At 37.4% G+C, this 23,711-nt stretch overlaps 1 protein-coding gene across 1 annotated transcript in view; it reads right to left on the reverse strand.

The window, feature by feature from the left end:
• Window positions 1-23,711, reverse strand: part of KCNH5 (potassium voltage-gated channel subfamily H member 5) — a gene marked incomplete at both ends in the record, with an annotated part of 310,475 nt that overhangs the window by 109,363 nt on the left and 177,401 nt on the right. The window contains one exon of the mRNA XM_080809433.1: window positions 237-436. Within this exon, the coding sequence (XP_080665559.1) occupies window positions 237-436 (200 nt within the window). The remainder of the gene's footprint in view (window positions 1-236; window positions 437-23,711) is intronic.

The raw sequence follows: 23,711 nt of genomic DNA on the forward strand, positions 1-23,711 counted from the left end.
GAGTAATTAGTAGTTTTCAGAAACCACAATTTCTAAATTGATGATTAATGGTTGAGTGCTTTGCATCTCCTAAGCACTCAATGCATACTACGATTGATTGCTAAGTCACTTATGAAAAACAGCATAACACTTACAAAGCAATTATACAAGCAATACCTGAGTGGGAAAGCTACAGGCATCTGAAGATCCCATTGAGATGGAAAATAAATGACCACAACAATAATAATAACCCTTACCTTCTCTGTGTCAATGCCTTTTGACATGGACCACGTTGAGACGATATAATCCATGACTCGTTCACTGAGGCCTTTCGGGACCTGATAGAGTTTGAGAAAGTCCCGCACATTATTCAGCATCTCATGGTATCGGTTAGTGTTGGCATACATTTGCTGGAAAATTGTGGTCACATTTCCAAAAATAGTTGCATAAAGAAGAGCTGAAAAAGAAGAAATAATGAAATTAAAACAAATATCCCAAGTGAAAAATAAGTATGAATATTTATTAATCAATGAATTGTTTGACAGAGATGGTTTTATAAACTCTTAGAGAGTAATGAATGTTAACCCCTGAGAAGAGTGCCTGGAATTTGATATTTACTCAGTAAATGTTACCTTCAGTCTGAGAAACGTGACTTCACAAATATGTGCCACCCCAGTCAATGTGCCAGTCAATGTGGCAAAACAATGTGGCAAAATCAACTTCCTAAAGATGAGATAAGCCAGAGTTATAATCTGCCTAAGGAATTCTAGCCTTATAACTAGAGATATCCTGCTGCCTTGTCCTCCTGAATGAAGCCTAATCAATTTACATTTTGCAGGGATTGATGATCCAGTTTAGAAATGTATGCTTTTTCACCGCTTGCTTCTTTCAGCTTTTTATAATTCTTCTCTGCTAATAAATATTTTTAAGAGAACATCAGAAATATAGGGAATAAAAACAAATTAAAGAGTTCTATTTTTTTTTTTTAAATAAGGAAACAGGGTTGGAATAAAGAGCTAACTTAAAACTTTGCAAGTACCTGACAATTCCAGTTGTTAAACTCATGTTTAATATCACGTTTAGGGACAACCTGGGTGGCTCACTCAGTTAAGATCTGCCTTTGGCTCAGGTCATGATCTCAGGGTCCTGGGATCAAGCCCCGCATTAAGCTCTCTGTTCTATGGGGAGTCCGCTTCTCCCTCTGTCTCTGCCCCTCCCCTCCACTCATGTGCTCGCTTGCTCTCTCTCTGTCTCAAATAAATAAATAAAATCTTTAAAATAATAATAAGATCATGTTTAATCCCAGCATTGTGAGTATTTTGATTCCATCATTTTAAAGCCAACTTGCAGACCACTGTTACTTATCTACAGAGCCCTAGGAATGCAGTAGAGTTTTTAATACCCCTGCCTGCTACCCTCTCCCTCAACCCATAATTCACCAAAACTTCTCTCTCCAGATGTGGTCAGGCTACCAATGTTGACCTCATCTTGTAAAAGCTTTTAAAAACAATTGAGTTCAGCCCAGACTCAACGTACCTCCAATTCCACCCACCCCATCCTATCCTGTCCCTTTGGTTCCATTCCTTGCTTGGCAGCAAGCCTTTTGAAAGGGGCAGTATTTTATTCCCCTTAATATTCACAAACACAGTATTTAGCAATCACATACATTCCATAAGCATTTCACAAATAAGTGGAGTATCACCAGGGGTCACTTCCATTCTGTATCCTCCAAGCATTTGAAAAATGACTCCTCTAAACCGAGTATGGTCTGGCTCATTTTGCAGTTTCATCAGTGGTATAAAATCAAGCTAGGAAAGCAACTTCAGAACCTTAATCTATCTTCAGAAGTCATTCGTTTTTTTTAAGAACAGTTGTTCTTTGAATACAACAACTTATACATTCACAACAGAAAGTTGTGATTTTATAAGCATTTACTTGGGGGTTTTTTTGTTTTGTTTTTTGTTTTGGGAGGGGATTTTTGCTGTTATTTAGGGATTCTGATGCCAGTTCAGAGCAATTTTTAAGACTGATGATATTTTGTTAAAACTGGGTAGGAACAAGGCAACCTCCTCGGGTCCCCTCCTTCTTTAGGAGCTTTGTACTATCACTTTACTATGGCTAAAAAAGCAAAAAACAAAACACAAACCAAAAACAACTGAGTAGGAACACTAGAGTCCTGACATTTCTCAACTGGGAATTTATTTATTTATTTACTTATTTATTTACGTACACATTCATTTATTTCCAGTGCAGTTAACATGCGGTTATATTAGTTTCCGGGGTAAATAGAGTGACTCAACAATCCTATACATTACTCTGTGCTCCTGAAGATGTATGTGCTCTTAATCCCCTTCTCCTGTTTCACTCATCCCCCCACCCACTGCCTCTCTAGTAACCATCAGTTTGTTTCTTCTCTATAGTTCAAAGTCTGTTTTTTGGTTTGTCTATTTTTTTCCTTTGTTCATTCATTTTGTTTCTTAAATTCCACATATGAGTGAAATCATATGGTATTTGTCTTTCTCTAACTGACTTATTTCACTTAGCGTTATACTCTGTAGGTCCATCCATGTTGGTGCCAATGGCAAGATGGAGTTTTAAATCTTTGAACATTTATATTTAAAAACAAAAACCAAAAAAGTAAGTAATCACAGATTTAACATCTCTATTTCATTATTGTTGGTATTAGGAAAGACAAAGAAATGTAAACAAATTAATGGCAGACGAATCATATAATGAAATACGGAAGTTTTCATTTTCAGAGAAATAAAAAGAATTTATGTAATTAAAATAATGAGCACTTCAGAAGTTACTGAAATAATGCTACAATCATTTTTTTAATAGTGTTCAGCTATTATAAGCTGTCAATAAATATCACAGAACTACCTATTATTTTGACATGTTCAGCTTGTTTGGCTCCCTAAAATGTTTGCAATATGCTGTATTTGCCAAAGTGTCTTACTACTGCCTTTTAGTCTTACAAATTACCACACATTTCATCTTTTTGGGTACATTAAATATGCACACATTCTGCTCATATAAAAAGTTTAAGCACTAAAACATGAATAAAACTGCCACAGTATTAAAAGTGTGCAGCATTAATAAATGAAGAATATAATCAACATCCCATTAAGGTTGGCATATTACAAAGATATTCACTTCTGCTTCCCATTTTCATGGACGTGTGGCGGCTTACACTGGGTAGGACTAAACAAGGTCAGAATTTAAGGTAAGACATTCAATTGTATGTATTTATATTTAAAAATTTTTTAATTTTGAAGTTGCCAAAAAACTGTAGAAAGTTCACATGTCCCACATGCAGCTTCTCGCAGTGATGACATCTTACACAACTAAAGTCATTTATCAAAATCAGGAAATTGAAAATGGCACAATGCAATTAATGGGACTATTGATCTTACTCATATTTCACCACTGTTTTATATGCACTCATTTTGGGGGGTATATAATGTTATAAAATTTTTAAAATTTATCATATAAATATCATATAAAATATCATATATCACACACACCTGTGTAACACACCTATATCTTTGAAAAGAGAGACTACTAATTCCTTAAAAATATTTTTAATGCTTAGGACTAGCATACATTTCAAAAACCACAGTGAGAGCAAGCAACAACACTGCTTCCCGCCACAGTCTGTGTTACCAGGATTAATGCGCACACATCTGTGTTGTGTGTGTTTGCCAAAATGTCCATTTTGTTTTAAGTAGGCTCCACAGCCAGCATGAAGCCCAGTGTGGGGCCCGAACTCACAACCCGGAGATCAAGACCTGAGATGAGATCAAGCCTTGGACACTTAACCCACCGAGCCACCCGGGCACTTCCCGAAATGTCTATTTTTTAATAGCCCTTATATTTGACCGCAATGTGGCTATCCTCAACTAATCTTTTCTTTTTTATTTTATAGTACTATTCTAATCCCTTGGAGGACCTTTGATCCTCCCTCTCATTCTGCCTTGATTAGGACACAACAGATTACCCCAAAAGGTTTTAATAACTGAATCTTTAAAAACTGTTTTGGGTCTTAATTTGGGGAGGGAGGAGCAGTATTTAATACCGGTGGGAACAGCATTTTTGCTTCTATTGATTTCCTCTAATTCTTTTAAACTGAAGTACAGTTGACACACAATGTTACATTAGTTTCAGGTACAGAATATAGTGACTCCTAGGTCTATACGTTATGCTGCATCCCATTTGCCACCATACAATGCTGTGACAATACCAGTGACTATATTCTTTATGCTGTAACTTTCATCCTGTGACTTAATCATTCCTTAACTAGCAGCCCGTATCTCTCACACCCCTGCATCCATTTTGCCTATTCCCCTACCCTGTCCCCTCTGGCAGCCATCAGTTTGTTCTTTGTATTTATGCATCTGTTTCTACTTTTTGTTTCTTTGTTCATCTGTTTTGGTTTTTTAGATTCCACATATAAGTGAAATCATATGGTATCTGTCTCTGACTTATTTCACTTAGCTGAGTACTATTTCATTATACACACCACCATCATCTTTATCCATTTATCTATGTAAAGATGCTTGATTTGCTTCCATGTTTTGGATACCGTAAATAATGCAATAAACAGAGGGGTGCGTACATGTTTTCAAATTAGTGTTTTTTGCTTGTTTTGGGTAAATATCCAGTAATGGAATTACTGGGTCATATGGTAGTTCTATTTTTAATTTTTTGAGAAACCTCCATACTGTTTTCACCACAGTGGCTGAGTCAATTTATATTCCCAACAACAGTGCACAAGGATTCCTTTTCTCTACATCCTCGCCAACACTTGTTATTTCTTGTCTTTTTGATTCTAGTAAATGGGCACATGTTTTATGAGAGAGGGCATGGGACAGAATACACAATAATGAGGGAAACTGACCTCAGCAGAAACTATCTCTATGCTACTAATTCTCAAAGACCTCTCCGCCAAATTACAGACACACAATAGACATTCGAGTTAAACATATCCAAGAAAGAACTGTTAATTTACAACACCCTCTTTCCAACAACCAAACGTACCTTTTATCTCAGTGAATTGCAAAGCCACACCAGTTGCTCAGGCCAAAAGCTACAAAGTCATCCTTCAATTCAGTTTTTGATGCTTCTCCTATACCTAATCCATCAACAATTCCTGTTGGCTCTACCTTCAGAACAGAGCCTCAGTTCAGTCACTGCTCACCACCTTTACCAGCATCCTTGCATCGTCTTCCTGAGCATGTGCTTTTCCACTGGTTCACTGGGTATCTATGGGCCAGTTACTGTCTAGGATTCGATTTCTTCACTTAAAACTTTAAAGAGAGGGGCACCTGGGTGGCTCAGTGGGTTAAGCCTCTGCCTTCAGCTCAGGTCATGATCCCAAGGTCCTGGGATCGAGCCCCACATCGGGCTCTCTGCTCCACAGGGAGTCTGCTTCCCCCTCTCTCTCTGCCTGTCTCTCTGCCTACTTGTGATCTGTCTGTCAAATAAATAAATAAAATCTTTAAAAAAAAAAAAAACTTTAAAGAGAATCTTCACAAAAGGGTTCTGTTAAATGAGATAACTCGAATATAACAGTTTTAAAAAGAGAATCCAATAGGGAGCAAGCCTCCATGAAATGTTATCTCTCAGCATCCACACCACCATCACCATCACCACCACCACCACCACCATCATCATCATCATCATTGTCATCATCATCATCAATATAGCTAGCAAACAATTTTTCACACAGTAGAAAGAATGATCTTTTTTAAAAAAAAATAATGAAATAATCATGGCCCTCCTCTACTCAAAACCTTTCCATCACAGGACTTAAATCCAACTTGGTGATGGTCCACGGACACTTATAATCAGAGCACTACCTCCCTCACTGATCATAACTTTCCACTTGCCTTCACTCCCTCTGTTCCAGTCATATGAGCCCTCTTGGTGCTTCTCAAACATTCCACAGTTATTAACGCTTTAGCACACTTTCACTAACTGTCCCCTCTGCCTGGAACACTGTTCTCCAAGATCTTCACCTGGTCTATTTTCTCTCCTCATTCAGGTATCTGCTTAAAAAAAAAAACCAGCTCACCCCAGGAGGCCTCCATGACTACCTTTCTAAACATCGCCTCTCTCAAATATCGCTCTCCATTACCTTACTACACCTAAGTTCCTAATCTTATTTTTCACTTTATTATTTACTTATTTATTTACTTACGTATCTATCTTCCCCATTAGAAATGCAAATTCCATGAGTGCAGGCATAGGCTTTGTCGTTTTTGCTTTACTGCTGTATTTCAGGCCTTGTCTTTTGTGCTCCTTACTGTATTTCTAGAACACAGACCAAGTTCTGGAACATAGTAAGTGTTCAAGTATTTTTTACAGTATATTCACACACCAAAAATCCTAGGAAATAGTTTTTCAGAAACACCCTTTTTGCTAATCAAAGTCTCACCACTGGTGATACAAAAACACAGAAGGAATAGACATTATTAACGTGAGTAGGAGAATAAAATATTTAGAACCTAAGGAGTCATGTGCCCTGGCTATATTAAGATAATAAATAAATTGGAGAAGGCCCATTATCATTCATCAAACATGAATGCTCATACTTGGCCTGGCCAGTTTTGTAGAGGCCTGTTACATAATTTTATCCTTTGAATGCAATGCTATATAGTCAATTTACCTACTTTACTAAAAATAACCAGGCTAATTTAGTAAAACTTGATAAGCCTCTTTTTATATGCACTTCCATAGCCTTTCAGGCTTAAGACAACTTTAGACAAGCTACTTTTGCAAGCTTATCATAGTTAAAGCCTTGGTAATTCTGGCATACAGATGGGTAATTATCTAAAAAGTTTTATATTTTCTCATTCACACATAGAAATTACTTTGAAGATAGTTATGGTAGATTAAAGATGGCCACAAATTTCTGATACCTCTTCCACTGACAGGCAGGGTCTACATCCTTGCCCTTGAATCCAGGCATCTCATGTCTGACCGATAGAATATAGTTACTATGCACATTGGCCCACATATGGGCCCCAGCCTTAAGAAACTAGAAACTTCTGGGGCACCTAGGTGGTTCAGTGGGTTAAGCCTCTGCCTTCAGCTCAGGTCATGATCTCGGGGACTGGGGATCAAGCCCCACATCGGGCTCTCTGCTCAGTGGGGAGCCTTCTTCCCCTCTTTCTCTCTGCCTGCCTCCCTGCCTACTTGTGATCTCTATTAAATAAAAAAATAAATAAAACTTTAAAAAAAATAAGAAAGAGAGAAAGAAACTAGAAACTTCCAATTCCTTGCTGTTGGGACACCTGCTTTTGGAAAGTAGCTTCCACAGTGTGAGGAAGCCCAGGCATTCTTCTAGAGAGACCTACATGAAGAGCAATCAAGACACCTAGCCAGTAGCCATAGCTGTGCTCCCAGCTAAGCACTGGCCCTAAACTGAACTATTTAAAATACTGATATGAGAAGACATTTCTGGTAACACATAAGGCTACATAGGTGATTCAATAATCACTTTCCTTTCTATTTCTATTTACATTTAATAATGATAGTTAAGACATGAAGGAGAGTCTGGTTGGCTAGTCAGTTGAGCATCTGACTTGATTTCGGCTCAGATCATGATCCCAGGGTCCATGAAATCAAGCCCCATATTGGACTCCATGCTGACTGCTTGGGATTCTCTCTACCTCTGCCCCTTCCCCTGCATGTGCACTCTCCTCTGCACATGCATGCATGCTCTCTCTCAAAATAAATAAATAACATTTTTTTAAAGATTTTTATTTATTTGTTTGACAGACAGAGATCACAAGTAGGCAGAGAGGCAGGCAGAGAGAGAGGAGGAAGCAGGCTCCCCGCGGAGCAGAGATCCTGATGTGGGGCTCGATCCCAGGACCCTGGGATCATGACCTGAGCTGAAGGCAGAGGCTTAACCCACTGAGCCATGCAGGCGCCCCAATAACATATTTTTAAAACATTATAAGGGGCGCCTGGGTGGCTCAGTCAGTTAAGTGCCTGCCTTCGGCTCAGGTCATGATCCCAGAGTCCTGGGATCAAGCCCCACACTGGGCTCCCTGCTCAGAAGAGAGCCTGCTTCTCCCTCTCCCACTCCCCCTGCTTGTGTTCCCTCTCTTGCTGTCTGTCAAATAAACAAATAAAATCTTTTTAAAAAATTATAAAAGATATGAAGTAAAATGTTCTAGCAATCTATAACTATATGTGCAGCACACAGCTTGACAACATCAGCTAACCAGCCACGTCTGTGGCTAAGCCAACTAAGAAGTGGATTTTCCAGACCCATTCAAGCCACCCCAGCTGATACCACATGGACCAGAAATAAGCCATGCCCTCCTATCCAACCATAAATTAGAATCAAGAGTAAAATAAGTAGCTGTCCTTATTTTAAGCTGCTAAGTTTGATTAGTTATACAACTAAAGTAATTTAAACCTTAATAAAACAGATTGATTCTCAACAAGATAGAGAACCTGGGGGAAAGGGGGAGTAAGAGCCTTATGATGTACATCAGAGCTCAATAGTATATTTTAGGAGATACTTTTAAGATATTTAATATACTTTATATTTTCAAATTCTGAAACACTATTTTTATAATTTAATTTTTTATAATATAAACATTAACATCATGATTGTTAATGTTTTCAAAAGGAGGCATAGATTAAAAGATTGAATAATGCCATTATCACTAATCACAGATTTCATTTTCCATTCAACATTGTTGAAATCAGTAGATATTTATTGAACACCTATTTTATACCAGCCACTACACTAGCCACTAAGGAAATGATGATAAAAAGACAGATGTAATTGCTGCTCTAAAGTAGTAGCACAATTTTCTATAGAAAAGTATAGTCTTTAATTTTCCCAAATCACATTATTTGAAAGAAGTCTAATGATCTTTTCCTTTTCCCAGTTTATAAAAATTCACAAATAAACTTATAGCCAGTCCAAGTATATATACTAAAAATAGCTTATTTTTCATGGTTAAATAATTTGCAAAGTCAAACAAAAATCTACGTTTAGCGAATTAATTGTAACTCAGCTTCCACTCTCAGGAGTTGCTCATGAAAACAGATTAAAGGATGTTATCTGGGTCTCTGAAAGGAATTACATTCTCCAGTTATTTCATTTTGTTTGCTCCTTAGGTCAAACTGTACCCATTCATCTCATTAATGATCTGTACTTTTTAGACTTTTTGTGACTGTTCATGATAACACCCAACATTTACTTTTCCTAATTACCTTCTTATGATTCTTGGCAAGTAAACACTGGCCTTAAAATGAACAATTTAAAATGTTGCTATGAAAATGCATTTCTGGTAACCTTTAAACCAAGTAGGTGGTTTAACCATCGTTTCCTTTCTATTTACATTCACTAAAGTCCACTTTGATAATGATATTTAAGATGTAGAAGGAAAATGTTCCTCAATCTCTGATTGTATGGGTAGCTCCCAGGCTGTGAAACATATGAAATGGCTCCTGCTGTCTTCGAACAAAGTGAAGAAGCTGATCTTCAGAAACCTGTGGTTTCCAAGTCTTCCTCTCCTTCCAGCTCTCTCATAATGGCTCCTGGTTTCCCTGAATGCTCTTTTGTAATGACCCATATATGTAGGCACCCTCTAGGCATCTGCTCGTGAGCAGATATTTTTTCTCTTCCAATCTTCACTTAATCTATGCCCTGTTCTACCTAGTACCCGAAATGCCAATTATCCAGTTAGAAATGAATCTTATTACTTTATGTTAAATATTGAAAACTATTTAATATACTATCTCTCAAAGAGATATTGGAATTTTGAAGGAAGGAAGTCCAGTTAATACAATAAATTGATTAAATCATTATTTGAATTAAATGCTAACTATTGCAATGAGTTGGGACACAGAGGGACAATTTTTAGAACTTAGCAAATTATAGCATAATACTGGACAGACTGCACAAGTTCATGAATGATCCCATGAGTACCATAACAACTGACTACATCAAAGCAGTCTCAATAATTACATGGCAATGATTATTGATATTTCCTATATACCCTAAAGACTTACTTCATTTTATGAAATTAATACATAATAACAGAAACCTCTGTTAATCAATTACTAATGTAACATCAAAGATGGAAGAAAAGGGAGGGAGATGAATGGAAAGATGTAAGGAGATTGTTCATTCAGAAGAACTCCAAGAAATTAAAGTTCAAGTAAAAACAAAGAATCAAAGGATCAAAATAGCTTGATCTTCACTTTTATCTTTCTGTGATAGTTATTCTATTTTTTATGCTAAGTAATTTCATTTTCTTTTTCCTCCTAATCCAGCAAAATTCATTTAAACTCCAATAAAATTAGTACATTTACCTTGATTATATAGCTATAGAAGTTTTTGTAACTTTGATAAAGACTAACTGGAAAATATAGAACAATGACTCTGAAATAAGAGGAGTGATAATAATAGGTTTGATAATAATAGATCAATGAAGAGTGACCTCATCATTTCAGATTCATTTGTTGTGAATCAAAGAATAGTTCCTAAAAAGTACCAAAATATATCAGGCAACCAGAGACAACCAAACGTTACAGTTATCTTTAAAGGCCCCCAGCTCCCTTCTAGGGTCCATCTCTTCCCTCTCTTTGATATACCTACCAGTACCCTGAGCCCTCTTCTTACAGGGCCTACCTCATTGCTTAGAACATCACAGCCTCCTGGTTGGTGCATTGCTCAGCTAATGCAAAGGCAACATTAGTCACACACACACACAACTTCAGAGGGAGCTGTCTTAGGTACTAAACACCATCTCAAGCAAGGGCATTGCTAGACCTGCCATCCTTGGGACACTGGTCATTCTTGTTATGTTTCTCAGAAATTCTAAAGCCATCTTAGAAAGTGACAGAGGAAGAAGAAATGTGAGGAGTTTTGGAAATTAAAAGCACACAGACAGAGATTGCTGGTGATGCACACTCACTCAGACATGCCTGAAGGGAAAGGAGATACTTTTATTTTGACATTATTTTTCAAAAATCATAGTTACAAAGAAAGACTAAAGCTTCAGCTGAGTACAAATGACCAAAGGAAAATAAGATAGGTTCATTTCAGGTGATGTCAAGGCAGGCAAAGATCAGCATAAACACAAAAGGCAGAACACCAACTTGGAAAAGATAGCATGATGAACCTTTTTACTTTCTATGCCTAAAAATTGCTACTGTTTTGGTTTCTAGGAACTTCTAAAAGTATAAACTACATTTTAGAAGTTACTTAGCTAATTATATGTGTTTTTAGTACTTCTATTTTGTTTCCATTTTTTTTTTTCCTCTGTTAAGTTAGGAGAAGGCACATTTTCTCCTCTCTCATCTCTAGTCTCACACACACACACACACACACACACACACAGAGTTCAATTATGCTCTGATCTGATGAATAGATAAATAATGATACAAGTTGTATTCTTCAGGATATTTATAAATCCTTACACTTCATCTTTCTTTAAAACACAAAAAAGGAAACTATAATGGTAAGATTCAGACTATAGCAGTTCAATGATTTTGATACAGGAATTTTCCAGTGTCCCTCAAATTATGGAATGCCAAGATCAACCTGCTTTACCTAGCTGTAAGTCCACTTTTATGAGCTACGGGAAGAAAAAAGAGAAAATGAAGTGAGTTCAGAATGGTATAATTAAGGTGAAAATGGAATTTCTTTTACTTATGGCTCTTCTTGGTTTATTCTGTACTAGATACATATTTTAGTTGCTTTACAGTAGTCTTCGCTTTTCAGTAATGATATCTGCAGGTCATTCTTGTAATCCTTAGCACCAGAATACAAAAATAAACAATAAGTAGAGAATAACATAAAATCACCTACTCTTTCTAGGTATATATAACGTGGGTGTTACTATTATGCTTACATTAAGATGGAAGCACCAGATATAGTATTTGAATACTGTTAAGATACCTTATTGTCAAAACACAAGTATTATTGATCCAAGATCCAAAAGTGAAGCGGCACTACCAGCAACCTGAGAGTTCCTAAGAACAGTACCTGTGGGACCACCAAGAGCTCCTCATAGACTCTTGCAACCTGTCTTCTTGCTGCCCCTCCATACATTTCGTTCTTCCTTCCAAATCTTTGTTCATGCAACTCCCCTGTGGTGGCTTTCAAAATACGACAATTTTTTTCCATCTTGGCATGCACATGTCTTTGCACTGAGACTTTATGGCTTCTCTACCATAGGTGGAATCCATTTCCTTTACTCTGGGCTGGCTTTGTGACTTCCAGTAGAAGGTGGCATAGATGATATCATGCAACTTTGCTTTCAATTGATGGGTATACATAGAAACATGACTAGAAGGATGTTTACAAAATGTCAATAGTTGCTATATCTGGGCAATAGAATTTGCGGCGATTTTTGTGTTCCTTACACTAGTCTACTTTTAAATGTTTACAATAAGCATGTACCATTTTCACAAAAAGGACAAGTTATTTACATTTTTAGAAAAGACAGAGCTATAAATCTCTTTAAAGGACAATTAGGTCAGTTCCCAGGTGACATATTCATGAAAAGTCATTAAAAACCCAAGAGACTAATTGTGATAGCAAATCTTCACTTCGTGCTTACTATGAGCCATATATAGGTTATCTCATCAAATTCACACAATCACCCTAAGTTACTATTTTATCCTCATTGTAAACATAAGAAAACAAATTCAGGAAATTAATCTGCCCAAAGTTAGGTCAGAGCTTCAGTCTCAGTAACTACACAACCTAACACCCTTATCAGCTTTAATGTTGATATTGCAAATAATAATCACCCTATCCCATAGCAGACCTCTTATAGCCAATGTTTACTAATCATTGATCTGACTGAAAGTTCTTAAATAGGAACAGCAGATCTCCAAGAAACAAATACTCCCAGGGTCTACCTTATAGGTCAAGTAGAAACAGGATGCGCCCCTTAAGTGAGATGTACCCAACACTAAACTAGGATATGCTTACATGAATACAGACAAGAAACCCTTAAATCTGCTATGGTTGCCACAAAACCCAAATGCTCTTTTAGTGCAGTAGAAAACAAAATTTATTGATTAATATCTCTGTAACATAAAAAGAAAATTCTAGTTTGTGTTGCATACGTTTATTCGCTAAGATACACTATTACATACTAAGATACGTATCAATACTAATCAGGCATTAATCTTTATTTTGACAGAATTAAAAATTCAAGAAACTGGATATACACTTAACTGATGGAATGGAATTTCTAACTTGTGAATCTTAGAAGCAAAATATCCAGGGGACATGAGCAATACAAATCTTACACTACAGTCTCCCCATCATCAGCCTCATTCTGTACACTCTGAAACACATCTTAAATGTACTTTAAATATCCTTTGATCCCCCATCACAATCTAGTTTAGATGCTCTGTCATCACTTTGCAATGACTGTAATGACCTTCAGCTGGACTCTTCCTTCTATTTTTCTCAATTATTAGGGTCAGCCCACTGAACTCAGCAATAAAAAATATCTTTTATCAGCCATCTTTGAACCCTTTCTTTAAAGAAGTGGGTACAGTAACTTGTCCAGTCTAGAGATCTTGTCACTATTCTCCCGTTTCCCTTTCATCTGGAAACTACATTAACACCAAGTTTCCAAGCCAGATCACAGCACTTTGGGTGGGTGGAGTGAAGCCTTTCATTCTGGAGCTTGGAAGGGAGATAAGATATTGTACATTTCTTCATGTGGCCATTTTCTCCCTACATAATCTATAGACCCTTTACATGGTAGAGATACAAAGTTACAATTTTCAAAAGTAAAACTGAGCAATTTTATGAGGCAGATATTTTGATCAAGGGTACCACTGCTGTTCAATTGGTTAAGAGTCTGTCTCTTGATTGGCTCAGCTCATGATCTCAGAGTTGTGAGATCAAGCCCCACACTTTGCTCTGCCCTGGGCATGGAGCCTGCTTAAAATTCTCTCTTTCCCTCTCCCTCTGCCCTTCCCCCACCTCTCTCCCACTTTAAAAAAAAAAAAAAAAAAAAGAGCACCCTTGCTGTTCTCTGGTCCATTGTTGGCTCCTCTCTCTGTAAGAGTCCTTTAACAAAATCAGTTGCTAAGAGTTTTTCATTCTACCTTCAGAAGAACTCTTACAGCTTCCTTTCTGTTAACATCTCTAAAGCCAGTCTTGTCATCCCCTGGCTGATTTAACCACAACAACCTCCTACCTGCTCTCCTTATCTCTGTTCTCCATTATACAACAGTGTGCACAAGGACACCTGGCAAAATCTCCTAAAATATTAAAATTTGTGATCCTGTTTTCCTCCTTAAAAATATTTAGTATGCACATAGTCTGTAAGGTAAAGGCACTCTGAAAGAAACGGTAGGATCTCTACAGTGGGAAAAAGTGTCTATCTGCCAGACTCAGTACTTTTTTTTTCTCCCACAAGTTATTTTATTTAACACTTCCCCACCTAGACTCTGAGCTGCTGAGAGTTAGAAACTATATCCTTGACTTTTTTTCAAAGCAAGTCAGAGTTTTGCCTAGCGAATGAATAAATGAAAGTTAATTTAGCCTTCTATAAATAAAGGGATGTGAGGATTTCTCTATGTGAGTATAGCAAAACATTAGAACGGCTGTATCTCCCGCTGCCTATACAGAGCATGAACAATCTTACTACTTATGAGAATTTCATGTAATGCATAGCAAACACTTCATCAAAGGCAAGGCATTATAATCCCTGAATGAATGTATTTTTTAAGCTTTTTAATCCAGGGCCAGTGTCATCTGTTTTCTTCAGAATCCTCAAGAATAACTAGATATTCTTCAACAAAGTGTGTGACCGACAAAAGTTGCTGACAAAGGTGAAACAGTTACAACGTGGTAGGGACTCCGTCCTTTGTTTGATGAAATACTACAAGTTTGTCAAAACTTTTAAGAATGGTATTTTAGCTATTTTATTAATATAATTAGCCTCCCCATACTGGCCATGGGTGGCCATGATACACATGAACATATCAAGCACACATGTATTAAGTGCTTACAGTATGTAAACACAATGCTAGGACCTATGGGAGATACAGACATGTGCAATTTTGTACATATATTTTAAATGTTTAAATTAACATCAAAACCAATTTGGTTATAAAATTGGTTCAGGAATGATTATAAATGTTCTCATATTTCTTAATGTTCTTCAGCAAGGTATCAGAAATCTGACAAAATATCAACACACTAAGAATCCTGATAATTAAATAATAATACATTTGGCAAAATGCTCTAGAATAAATAAGGTGAAAATGGAGGAGGGTGACCTTACTTTCCTACTGAGACTGTTCTACATTAACATCACAGGTTAGTTAACCTCATCATCACCGACTTAACACTGCCCTAGATAACTCTCATTATTCTCTTCCTTTTTTCTTTTTTTTTTTTTTTTTGAGCTCCTATCTGTGGGTTTTATTAACATATAATGTATTATTTGTTTCTGGGGTACAGGTCTGTGATTCATCAGTCTTACACAACTCACAGCACTCACCATAGCACATATCCTCCCCAGTGTCTCTCACCCAACCACCCCATCCCTCCCACCCTCTCCCATCCAGCCACCCTCATTTTGTACTCTCTTCCTTTTAAATAGCGCTATCTCCTTCACTTTTAGGACACACTGTTCCTCTCCTGGCTCGTGTCTCCTCCCTTATCTAAGATGTCTGTCCAATTAATCATTCAAACCAACACATTCTAAGAGTAAAAGAGGGCACTCTCAATAGTTAAGCTGGGAAAACAGGCGTTAGTAGAACCGGGGCCCCAATGAGTCACTCCATTCTTATTCCAATTCCTCTTCCTATGGTCCCTCCCCTCATTATAAGAAACAAGGTCTACAGGCTTCTGATAGGCTTTTGCATCAGAACTCACTCCTTGAGAAGACTGGCCATTCATGGGATCAACTAGCATCTAATCCAGATGGTTTTCATGCCCTACCATCTCATGTTGCAAGTGCCTACACACGTCACTTTATTTGAACAAATATATCTCTGAAATGGCCTAGTGTGCTGACTAAAAGGAATCATGTTGTGTCCTGTCCTTCTAGCCTAGAATATTCCCCCAAATCTCTTTTTACTGTCATCTAAATGGACATAAAGTATAAAACCAAGGCTCTAGAAGCTGAAACCCCGACGTTCTCTTTTTGCTGGGACTATACACAGATTAATTTAGCTGACCCTGAGAATTTAAAATGAACAATATTTTGAAAAGATATGAGTGACATGAGAATATTCTGTCTAGAGAAGGCAAAATAACTTACAAGGTGGAAGGAATTTGATTTGATGGAGCAGTCCGGAATTTGCAAACCATATTCTTTTGAACACTGTAATTCTCTATGACTTTAACAGATGTTTGTCTAAAAAAAATAGTTTCTGGATCAAATAAGTTTTCTATTAGCTCTCTCTCTGAGAGCCCCAATTCACATTAGCATATCACAATGCTCATTAACATATCAAAAGCTCTGAAAAGCCTTGCAGTAAAGACACCATTTTTCATAGTTGTTTGCTCTTGGAACCCTTTTTATTCATTAAAACCTTAGGAACATTTTGCAGATCTCCATGGAAAATCATTTCACAGTCCCTGCAGTAGGCAGGAGGGAGCAGGTGCAGGCACTGGAGTGGATGAGAGACGGTTGCCACAGTCCCAGGATGCTAACACAGGCCAGCAATGAGGAACCCATTCTAGCAAATCTAAAAACTGGTGGTGCTACGTCAACCAGTGTCACAGACCCATGCAGAGAAGGAACCGATTATGGAAGGTAACGCTTATCTGAAGGAAAATCAAGAGGAGTGCTAGCTAGGTGGTGAGGCCACACTTGAATTCGATTAAAAAATGATCCAGGCAGTGGTAGAGAGCAAGGTGAGGGGTGAGTATAGGTGAGTTGGCAGGGCTTGTTGCTCTCTCTAGCCAGAGCTGCAGGGTTTGTAGGCAGACTCTCTGTGTTCCCCTACCACTGTTTTGTGGGTCTCAAAGTGACATTCTCTCATGGAGTCTGAAGTCAGTGTTTGATGAATAAAGAGTAAAATACTACTTGAAAAAGCTTGGTCTTGGAGGTGTAGACAGTTTACACTGGAGGGTGAAAGTGACTAAAGACAGGTGAACAAGCCAGCAAGTTGGGAACCATCTCTGTGATGAAGAAATTAAGAGTACCTGAAACAGAGGCACCTGGGTGACTCAGTGGGTTAAAGCCTCTGCCTTCAGTTCGGGTCATGATCCCGGGGTCTTGGGATCGAGCCCCGTATTGGGCTCTCTGCTCAGCAGGGAGCCTGCTTCCCTTCCTCTCTCTCTGCCTGCCTCTCTGCCTACTTGTGATCTCTGTCTGTCAAATAAAGAAATAAAATCTTGAAAAATAAATAAATAAAAAGAGTACCTGAAACAGAGCATGGGCTAGTAAATAGAGGAACCAACCAAGCAAAGACATGAGGAAGAATCAGCAAGACAGAATGTCCTAAGTCAGTGGACCCATCCATACTCAGTTATATCCTTGCAGTCTTGGGGGCCTGGGAAGGGTCTGCCCTATCTTGGCACTCTGCATATTCAGTGTGTATGATCTTCCTTTATGTTGACCAGTACCTTCCCGAATCTTTTTAAGAATCACTTCAGTTGTATACATTTAGCTTCCCTCTATATATAAAGTGTAAATTTTGTTGTAAACAAGAAAACATATTTTCCATGAATTGTGAATTTCTCAGGAGAACCTTGTTCATTGCTTGGAGCAATAAATGTAATGATGTGAAAGGTGAACTGAGTCAAGCATGCATTATAAACATGTATTTTATCTATAAGAGAGCACCTCACTGACTTACTTTAAAGATAAATTCCCACCCTGTGTTTAAACTGGACCGGGTTTTTCTTTTAAAGACTCATCACCAAGAGACAATCATGTATACGACAATCATATCATCATCCAATGAAAGGAAAAAATCCATGTGATGATGTATGAAGACATGAAAATAATCCATCACGAAATAGAATATATTACTCCACTTACAATTCCTGGGAACTATGATTTGTAGAAACTTTGAGTATTGTAGCCAGGGAAAATTTCCACCCTCAGCCTATTCATTAGTTGCTGGCTGAAATGTAAAACTTAGTTAACTGCCTATAATGAATGCAGCCAATACAAACCTATTAGGTCAACAGAAATGGCATTGGCTTAGTGGGTTCCAAAGGCTTTAATTCTTGATTTGATAAAATTATCCTCATCTTTCTAATTTGCAAGACTGTGTACCCCATGAAGCATTGTGCAACCCCTGAAACATGACATGATATATTACTAAATGTCTTCTCTATCTCCCACATTACTAGGTTTCATTCTTTTCTAATAACACTCGGTACCAAATGTTCACCTTTTCAATAAATCATTACTGCCAAGGTCTGACGTGTATGGAATAAAGCCATACCAAGTTCATTTTACTGGGCACATCACTGTGGCAGAAATGTCAGCTATAATAAGCATGTGATGAAAAAGATCTTCAGGGCTCTTGTCAGGTAGTACGTAACCTGACAGTAGGTTAAAATTGAGCATTTACATGAAGAGGCTGGGTGACTGCGGCTGACAGCTGTCATTAACAATGTGAAGAAGAAGAATTATGCCACCTAAGATCTCCCAGCTTTCACAATTTATAGGTGCTTTCACATTCCCATTTAACCCTTCTAACAAACATGGGGTTGGGCATTATTCCCCACTTAAGGGTGAGAAATACATCTCTTCTCCCCTTCCATATTGCCACTGCCCTGATTCAGACACTCAGCATCTCTCAGCTGAATGACTGCCATAGCCTCCTGACTGACATCCTTGCCAACGATCATGTTCGAGCCACAAGAACTGAATAATACTGGGCTTCTCCGGGAGGATAAAAGAACCTGAAAACTCAGTTGCTTAACAATAATCAATTTTTACTTTTTGTTCACAACTTTGGGGTGGATGGGATCACACAATTCATTATGTTGTTTGAATGCCTAATTTATGGATCTATAATGTGGCTCTAAATGAGTAAAATAAATGCCTTTTGCAATTCTTTCAGTTATTAGGAGAACTCATATGATTTATCTGAAAATGAGAACTATACACAAAGCAAAGATTCAAGCATATGTCAGTAAGTTTTACACCCTTGAGCACTCAGTAAATGTGAGTTGTTCAACTGACTAACTCACTGACAGTACATTTGGGAAGAATGATTGTTTAATGATTCTGTGCTTTAATTGCATTAGCTATTGTTTGGAGGCACTTAAGAAATCAATTATTTTTACTTTTCTGAAAAGATCTGGAGTAAAAGAAAATAATAAAATTCTGTATCCATTTATCATAAATGCCCCAAATCCTTCTCAGTATTTTCTCCAAATGAAAGAATCAGGCAGCAGGGTATAAAAGAAACTGGAAATGAGAGCAGACCTTAGATATTGCAAGTCACATGGAGTGACTATCACCAGTCTGCTGCTGACACACACAAAGTGATTTCTGTGTATGCATAGGTCAAACAATGGTTCATGTTCCAATGGCTGATCTGGTTCTAACTTTTTATGTTTAATTAGGAACCCAGGCTTCTAACATAACAATATATTTTAGGGGGCTTAATACCCACTAACTCTTAAGCATGCAAGAGGCCTGAGAGGCTTGAGCCCTGAAAATAATTTGTATTTAAAAGAAACTTAAAATTCCTCCTATAGAAGTAAGAGCAGAGCATAAAGTTTAGCTCCTAGAACTTTATTCCTGAAAGAGTGAGGTTTTTGCTGGACATTTTGCTTGTGTATTTGTTAACACTGAAGATTTAACTTCACAAGGAAGTTCATAATTAAAGAACTGAGCACCCATGTATAAATGTGCTTTTGCCTTTTAAACGGTTGGTAAGGTTAAGAGCATGGGATTTTGCATTCAGAATCTAAATTCAAATCCCAAAACTACCCCCAGAATAATCAGTAACCTTGGAAAAGTTATTTAATCTGAATTTCTGTCTCTTCAACTAAAAAAGAAAAAATCAGTAATAATAATAAACCTTGCCTATATGTTTTTTGGAATAATTGAATGACATGACTCATATAAAATGGTTTGCGCAGAGGTTGCCACATAAAAAGCACTCAAGAAAACTAAGCTATAGCCAAGATATGTTAGTAACCTAAATGTCCCTCAATACATGAATGGATAGAGAAGGTCTGAGGTGTGTGTGTGTTTACATGTATGTAAATTTACATGTATGTAAATTTACATGTAAATACACACATGCGTGTGCACAATGGAATATTACTCAGCCATAAAAAAGAAAGCAATCTTGCCACTTGTAACAACATAGATGGACCCAGAGGATATTAAGTGAAACAAGTCAGACAGAGAAATACAAATACTGTATGATTTCACTTATATGTGGAATCTAAAAACCAGAGCAAATGAACAAACAGAAACAAACCTGTAAATACAGAGAACAAACTGATGGTTGCCAGAGGGGAGTAAGCTGGGAGGATGGCCAAAATAGGTGAAGATAATCCAGAGATACAAACTAACATAAATAATTTATAAATACATTGTATAATATACAAATATAAAATAAACAAGTTATGGAAACAAAAAGTACGAGATAGGGACTACAGTCAATACTACAGTAATAATGTTGTATGGTGGCAGATGGTAACTATACCTATCATTTTGAACATAGAATAATATATAGAATTGTTGAATCACTGTGTTGTACATCTGAAACTAATATAACATTGTATATTAACTATGCTTCCACTTAAAAAAAAAAGTAAGCTGTCATTCTATCAGTAATATTGAAATCTTACCAGCTCTCTGTGCATTGTTATATGGGAAATTTTAAATGTAACTTCAATATTATACTGGCTTATCCAAAGATTCTGCAAGTCAAAAAATACTTTCTAGGCATTTTTTTATGATAAGAATATGACTGCAGGTGATCAGTCAAATCTCAAATCCTAAAACTTTAGTAAGATTTGCTTGCTATTTTAAACACACTCTGGATTTCTTATGCACTGTTCTTAAAAATAGACTATAAAAATACTTAATAAAGCAAATAACCATAAGATGACAAACTATCAAATATGCTTTTAAAATTATTGCTAAGATAAAAGGCCAAAAGGCTAAAGTCTAATTTAGACTACAAAGATTGTTTTCTATAATTCTTGTTTCTCATTAAGTTTATCTTTGAACAACCTAAAATTATAGTACATATATTTAGGGAACATTAAGAGCCTTCCTAAAAATGAAATCTGGTCTTCTGCTTCCAACCAAGATGTAGTAACTGATAACAGCCATATCCTTCCATTATAAATAATGAGAAAAACAAACAAAATATATGAAACAACAGGTTTTAAAAGTTGGGAAGCAAACAGGACATAACTGTTTCCATGGGGGACAGGAAATAAGTAAGATGAGCCCCATGATTGACCACAGAAAGAGGAGGGAAGGAAATTCAGGTTGATCAAGGTGATCAAGCTGAGTTGGTGAAACTGAGATCAGAATTTGGGAAGGCTAAGGAGACTAAAATTTTTGTGACAGTATCAGAAATGAATTTGACAAGCAAAGGAAGAAACTCCAGAAATCTATAGAAGTCCCCCTTGAGTCTGCCTGCACACTACAATGTATGGATAGGGTGATACTCCTTGAGTCCAAGCTAGAAATAGCTGGTGAACCTACAGGCTGAACCAAGGTCTCATAAAGGGCTATTCTAGATTTGTCTTTCAACCAGCCAGAGTGAAGAATATGTAGGATATTCACTAGAAAACCCAGAAAAATCATGCCTTGGGAATGGGGATAGACTAGTAAAAGAGTAAAGGCAGGCCACCTGGGTGGCTCAATTGGTTAAGCATCTTACTCTTGATTTCAGGTCAGGTCATCTCAGGGTCCTGAGATTGAGCCCTATGGTGAGCTCCCTGCTGGGTGTGGAGTCTGCTTAAGATTCTCTCTCCCCGGGGCGCCTGGGTGGCTCAGTGGGTTAAGCCACTGCCTTCAGCTCAGGTCATGATCTCAGGGTCCTGGGATTGAGTCCCGCATCGGGCTCTCTGCTCAGCAGGGAGCCTGCTTCCCTCTCTGTCTCTCTGCCTGCTTGTGATCTCTCTCTGTCAAATAAATAAATAAAATCTTAAAAAAAAAAAAAAAAAAAGGATTCTCTCTCTCCCCCTCTGCCCCTGGGCCCTGTTTGTGCTCGCTCTCCCTCTCTCTCAAAAGAAATAAATTTTTTTATGAAATGGTATTTTGGATTCATCTAACAAAGCTTTAATCCAATCAAGAAATGGGCAGAAGACATTTCTGCAAAGAGGACAACCAAATGGCCAACAGACACATGAAAAAGTGCTCAACATCACTCAGCATCAGGGAATACAAATCAAAACCACAGTGAGATACCATCTCACACCAGTCAGAATGGCTAAAATTACCAAGTCAGGAAATGACAGGTGTTGGTGAAGATGCAGAGAAAGGGGAACCCTCCTACACTGTTGGTGGGAATACAACCTGGTGAAGCCCTCTGGAAAACAGTATGGAGTTGAAAAAGTTGAAAATAGAGCTACTCTTAAGACCCAGCAATTGCACTTCTGGGTATTTACCCCAAAGATACAAATATAGTGATCCAAAGGGGCATGTGAACCCGAATGTTTATAGTAGTGAAGTCCACAATAGCAAAACTATGGAAGGAGCCTTGATGTCCATCAACAGATGAATGGATAAAGAAGATATGGTATATACATATGCAATGGAATACTATGCAGCCATCAAAAATTGAAATCTTGCCATTTGCAACGATGTGGTTGGAGCTAGAGGCTATTATGCTAAGTGAAATAAGTCAAACAGAGAAAGATAATTATCATATTATCTCTCTGATATGAGGAATTTAAGAGGCAGAGTGGGGTTTGTGGGAGGAAGGGAAGGAATAATGAAACAAGATAGGACTGGGCAGGGAGACAAACCAGAAGAGACCCTTAATCTTGGGAAATAAACTAAAGGTTGCTGGGGCAGGGGGGAAGGATAGGGTGGTTGGGTGATGGACACTGGGGAGGGTATGTGCTATGGTGACTGCTGTGAATTGTGTAAGACTGATGATTCACAGACCTGTACCCCAGAAACAAATAATACATTATATGTTAATAAAATGAAATTAAAATAAATAAATAAAATTTAAAACATAAAAATAAAAACAAGCCTTAAAGAATTACTTGTGTTGAGCACTGGGGGTTATATGTAAATGATGAATCACTAAATTCTACTCCTGAAACCAACATTACATGGTATGTTAACTAACTAGAATTTGAATAAAAATTTCAACAAACAACAACAAAAAATTGATGGCCAGTGACACATTTATAAAAGGATTAGAATGGGGAAAATTTTGTCACTATTGAGTCTCAGTTCACATTCTTCTGGAAGAAATAAGACCTGGACATGTCGAATTTGAAACACATGTGGGAGAAGAAGCAACAAAAGTCTGGAAAAAGCTGAATGTACATTACTCCAAAGAATGAATCCAAGTATAGATAACCTGAATAATGAGTATTTCTGACTTAAGGACTTGATAAAGGGAGAGAATAACAAAGTGATTAAAAATTTGAAAAAAAAAATAAAAACTTCAGGAAAGGAAAGAGAAATTACTAAGTCAAAGATGCTAAAAGATCACCGATGGTCATTCAAAAGGCACTTCTAATTCTGACTCAGCCACTAGATACCTAGCAAATCTTTGCTTTTTGCCTTTGCCTTTGTCTTGTC

Source organism: Martes martes, assembly GCF_963455335.1.
Source record: "Martes martes genome assembly, chromosome: 7".
NCBI lineage: Eukaryota > Metazoa > Chordata > Mammalia > Carnivora > Mustelidae > Martes > Martes martes.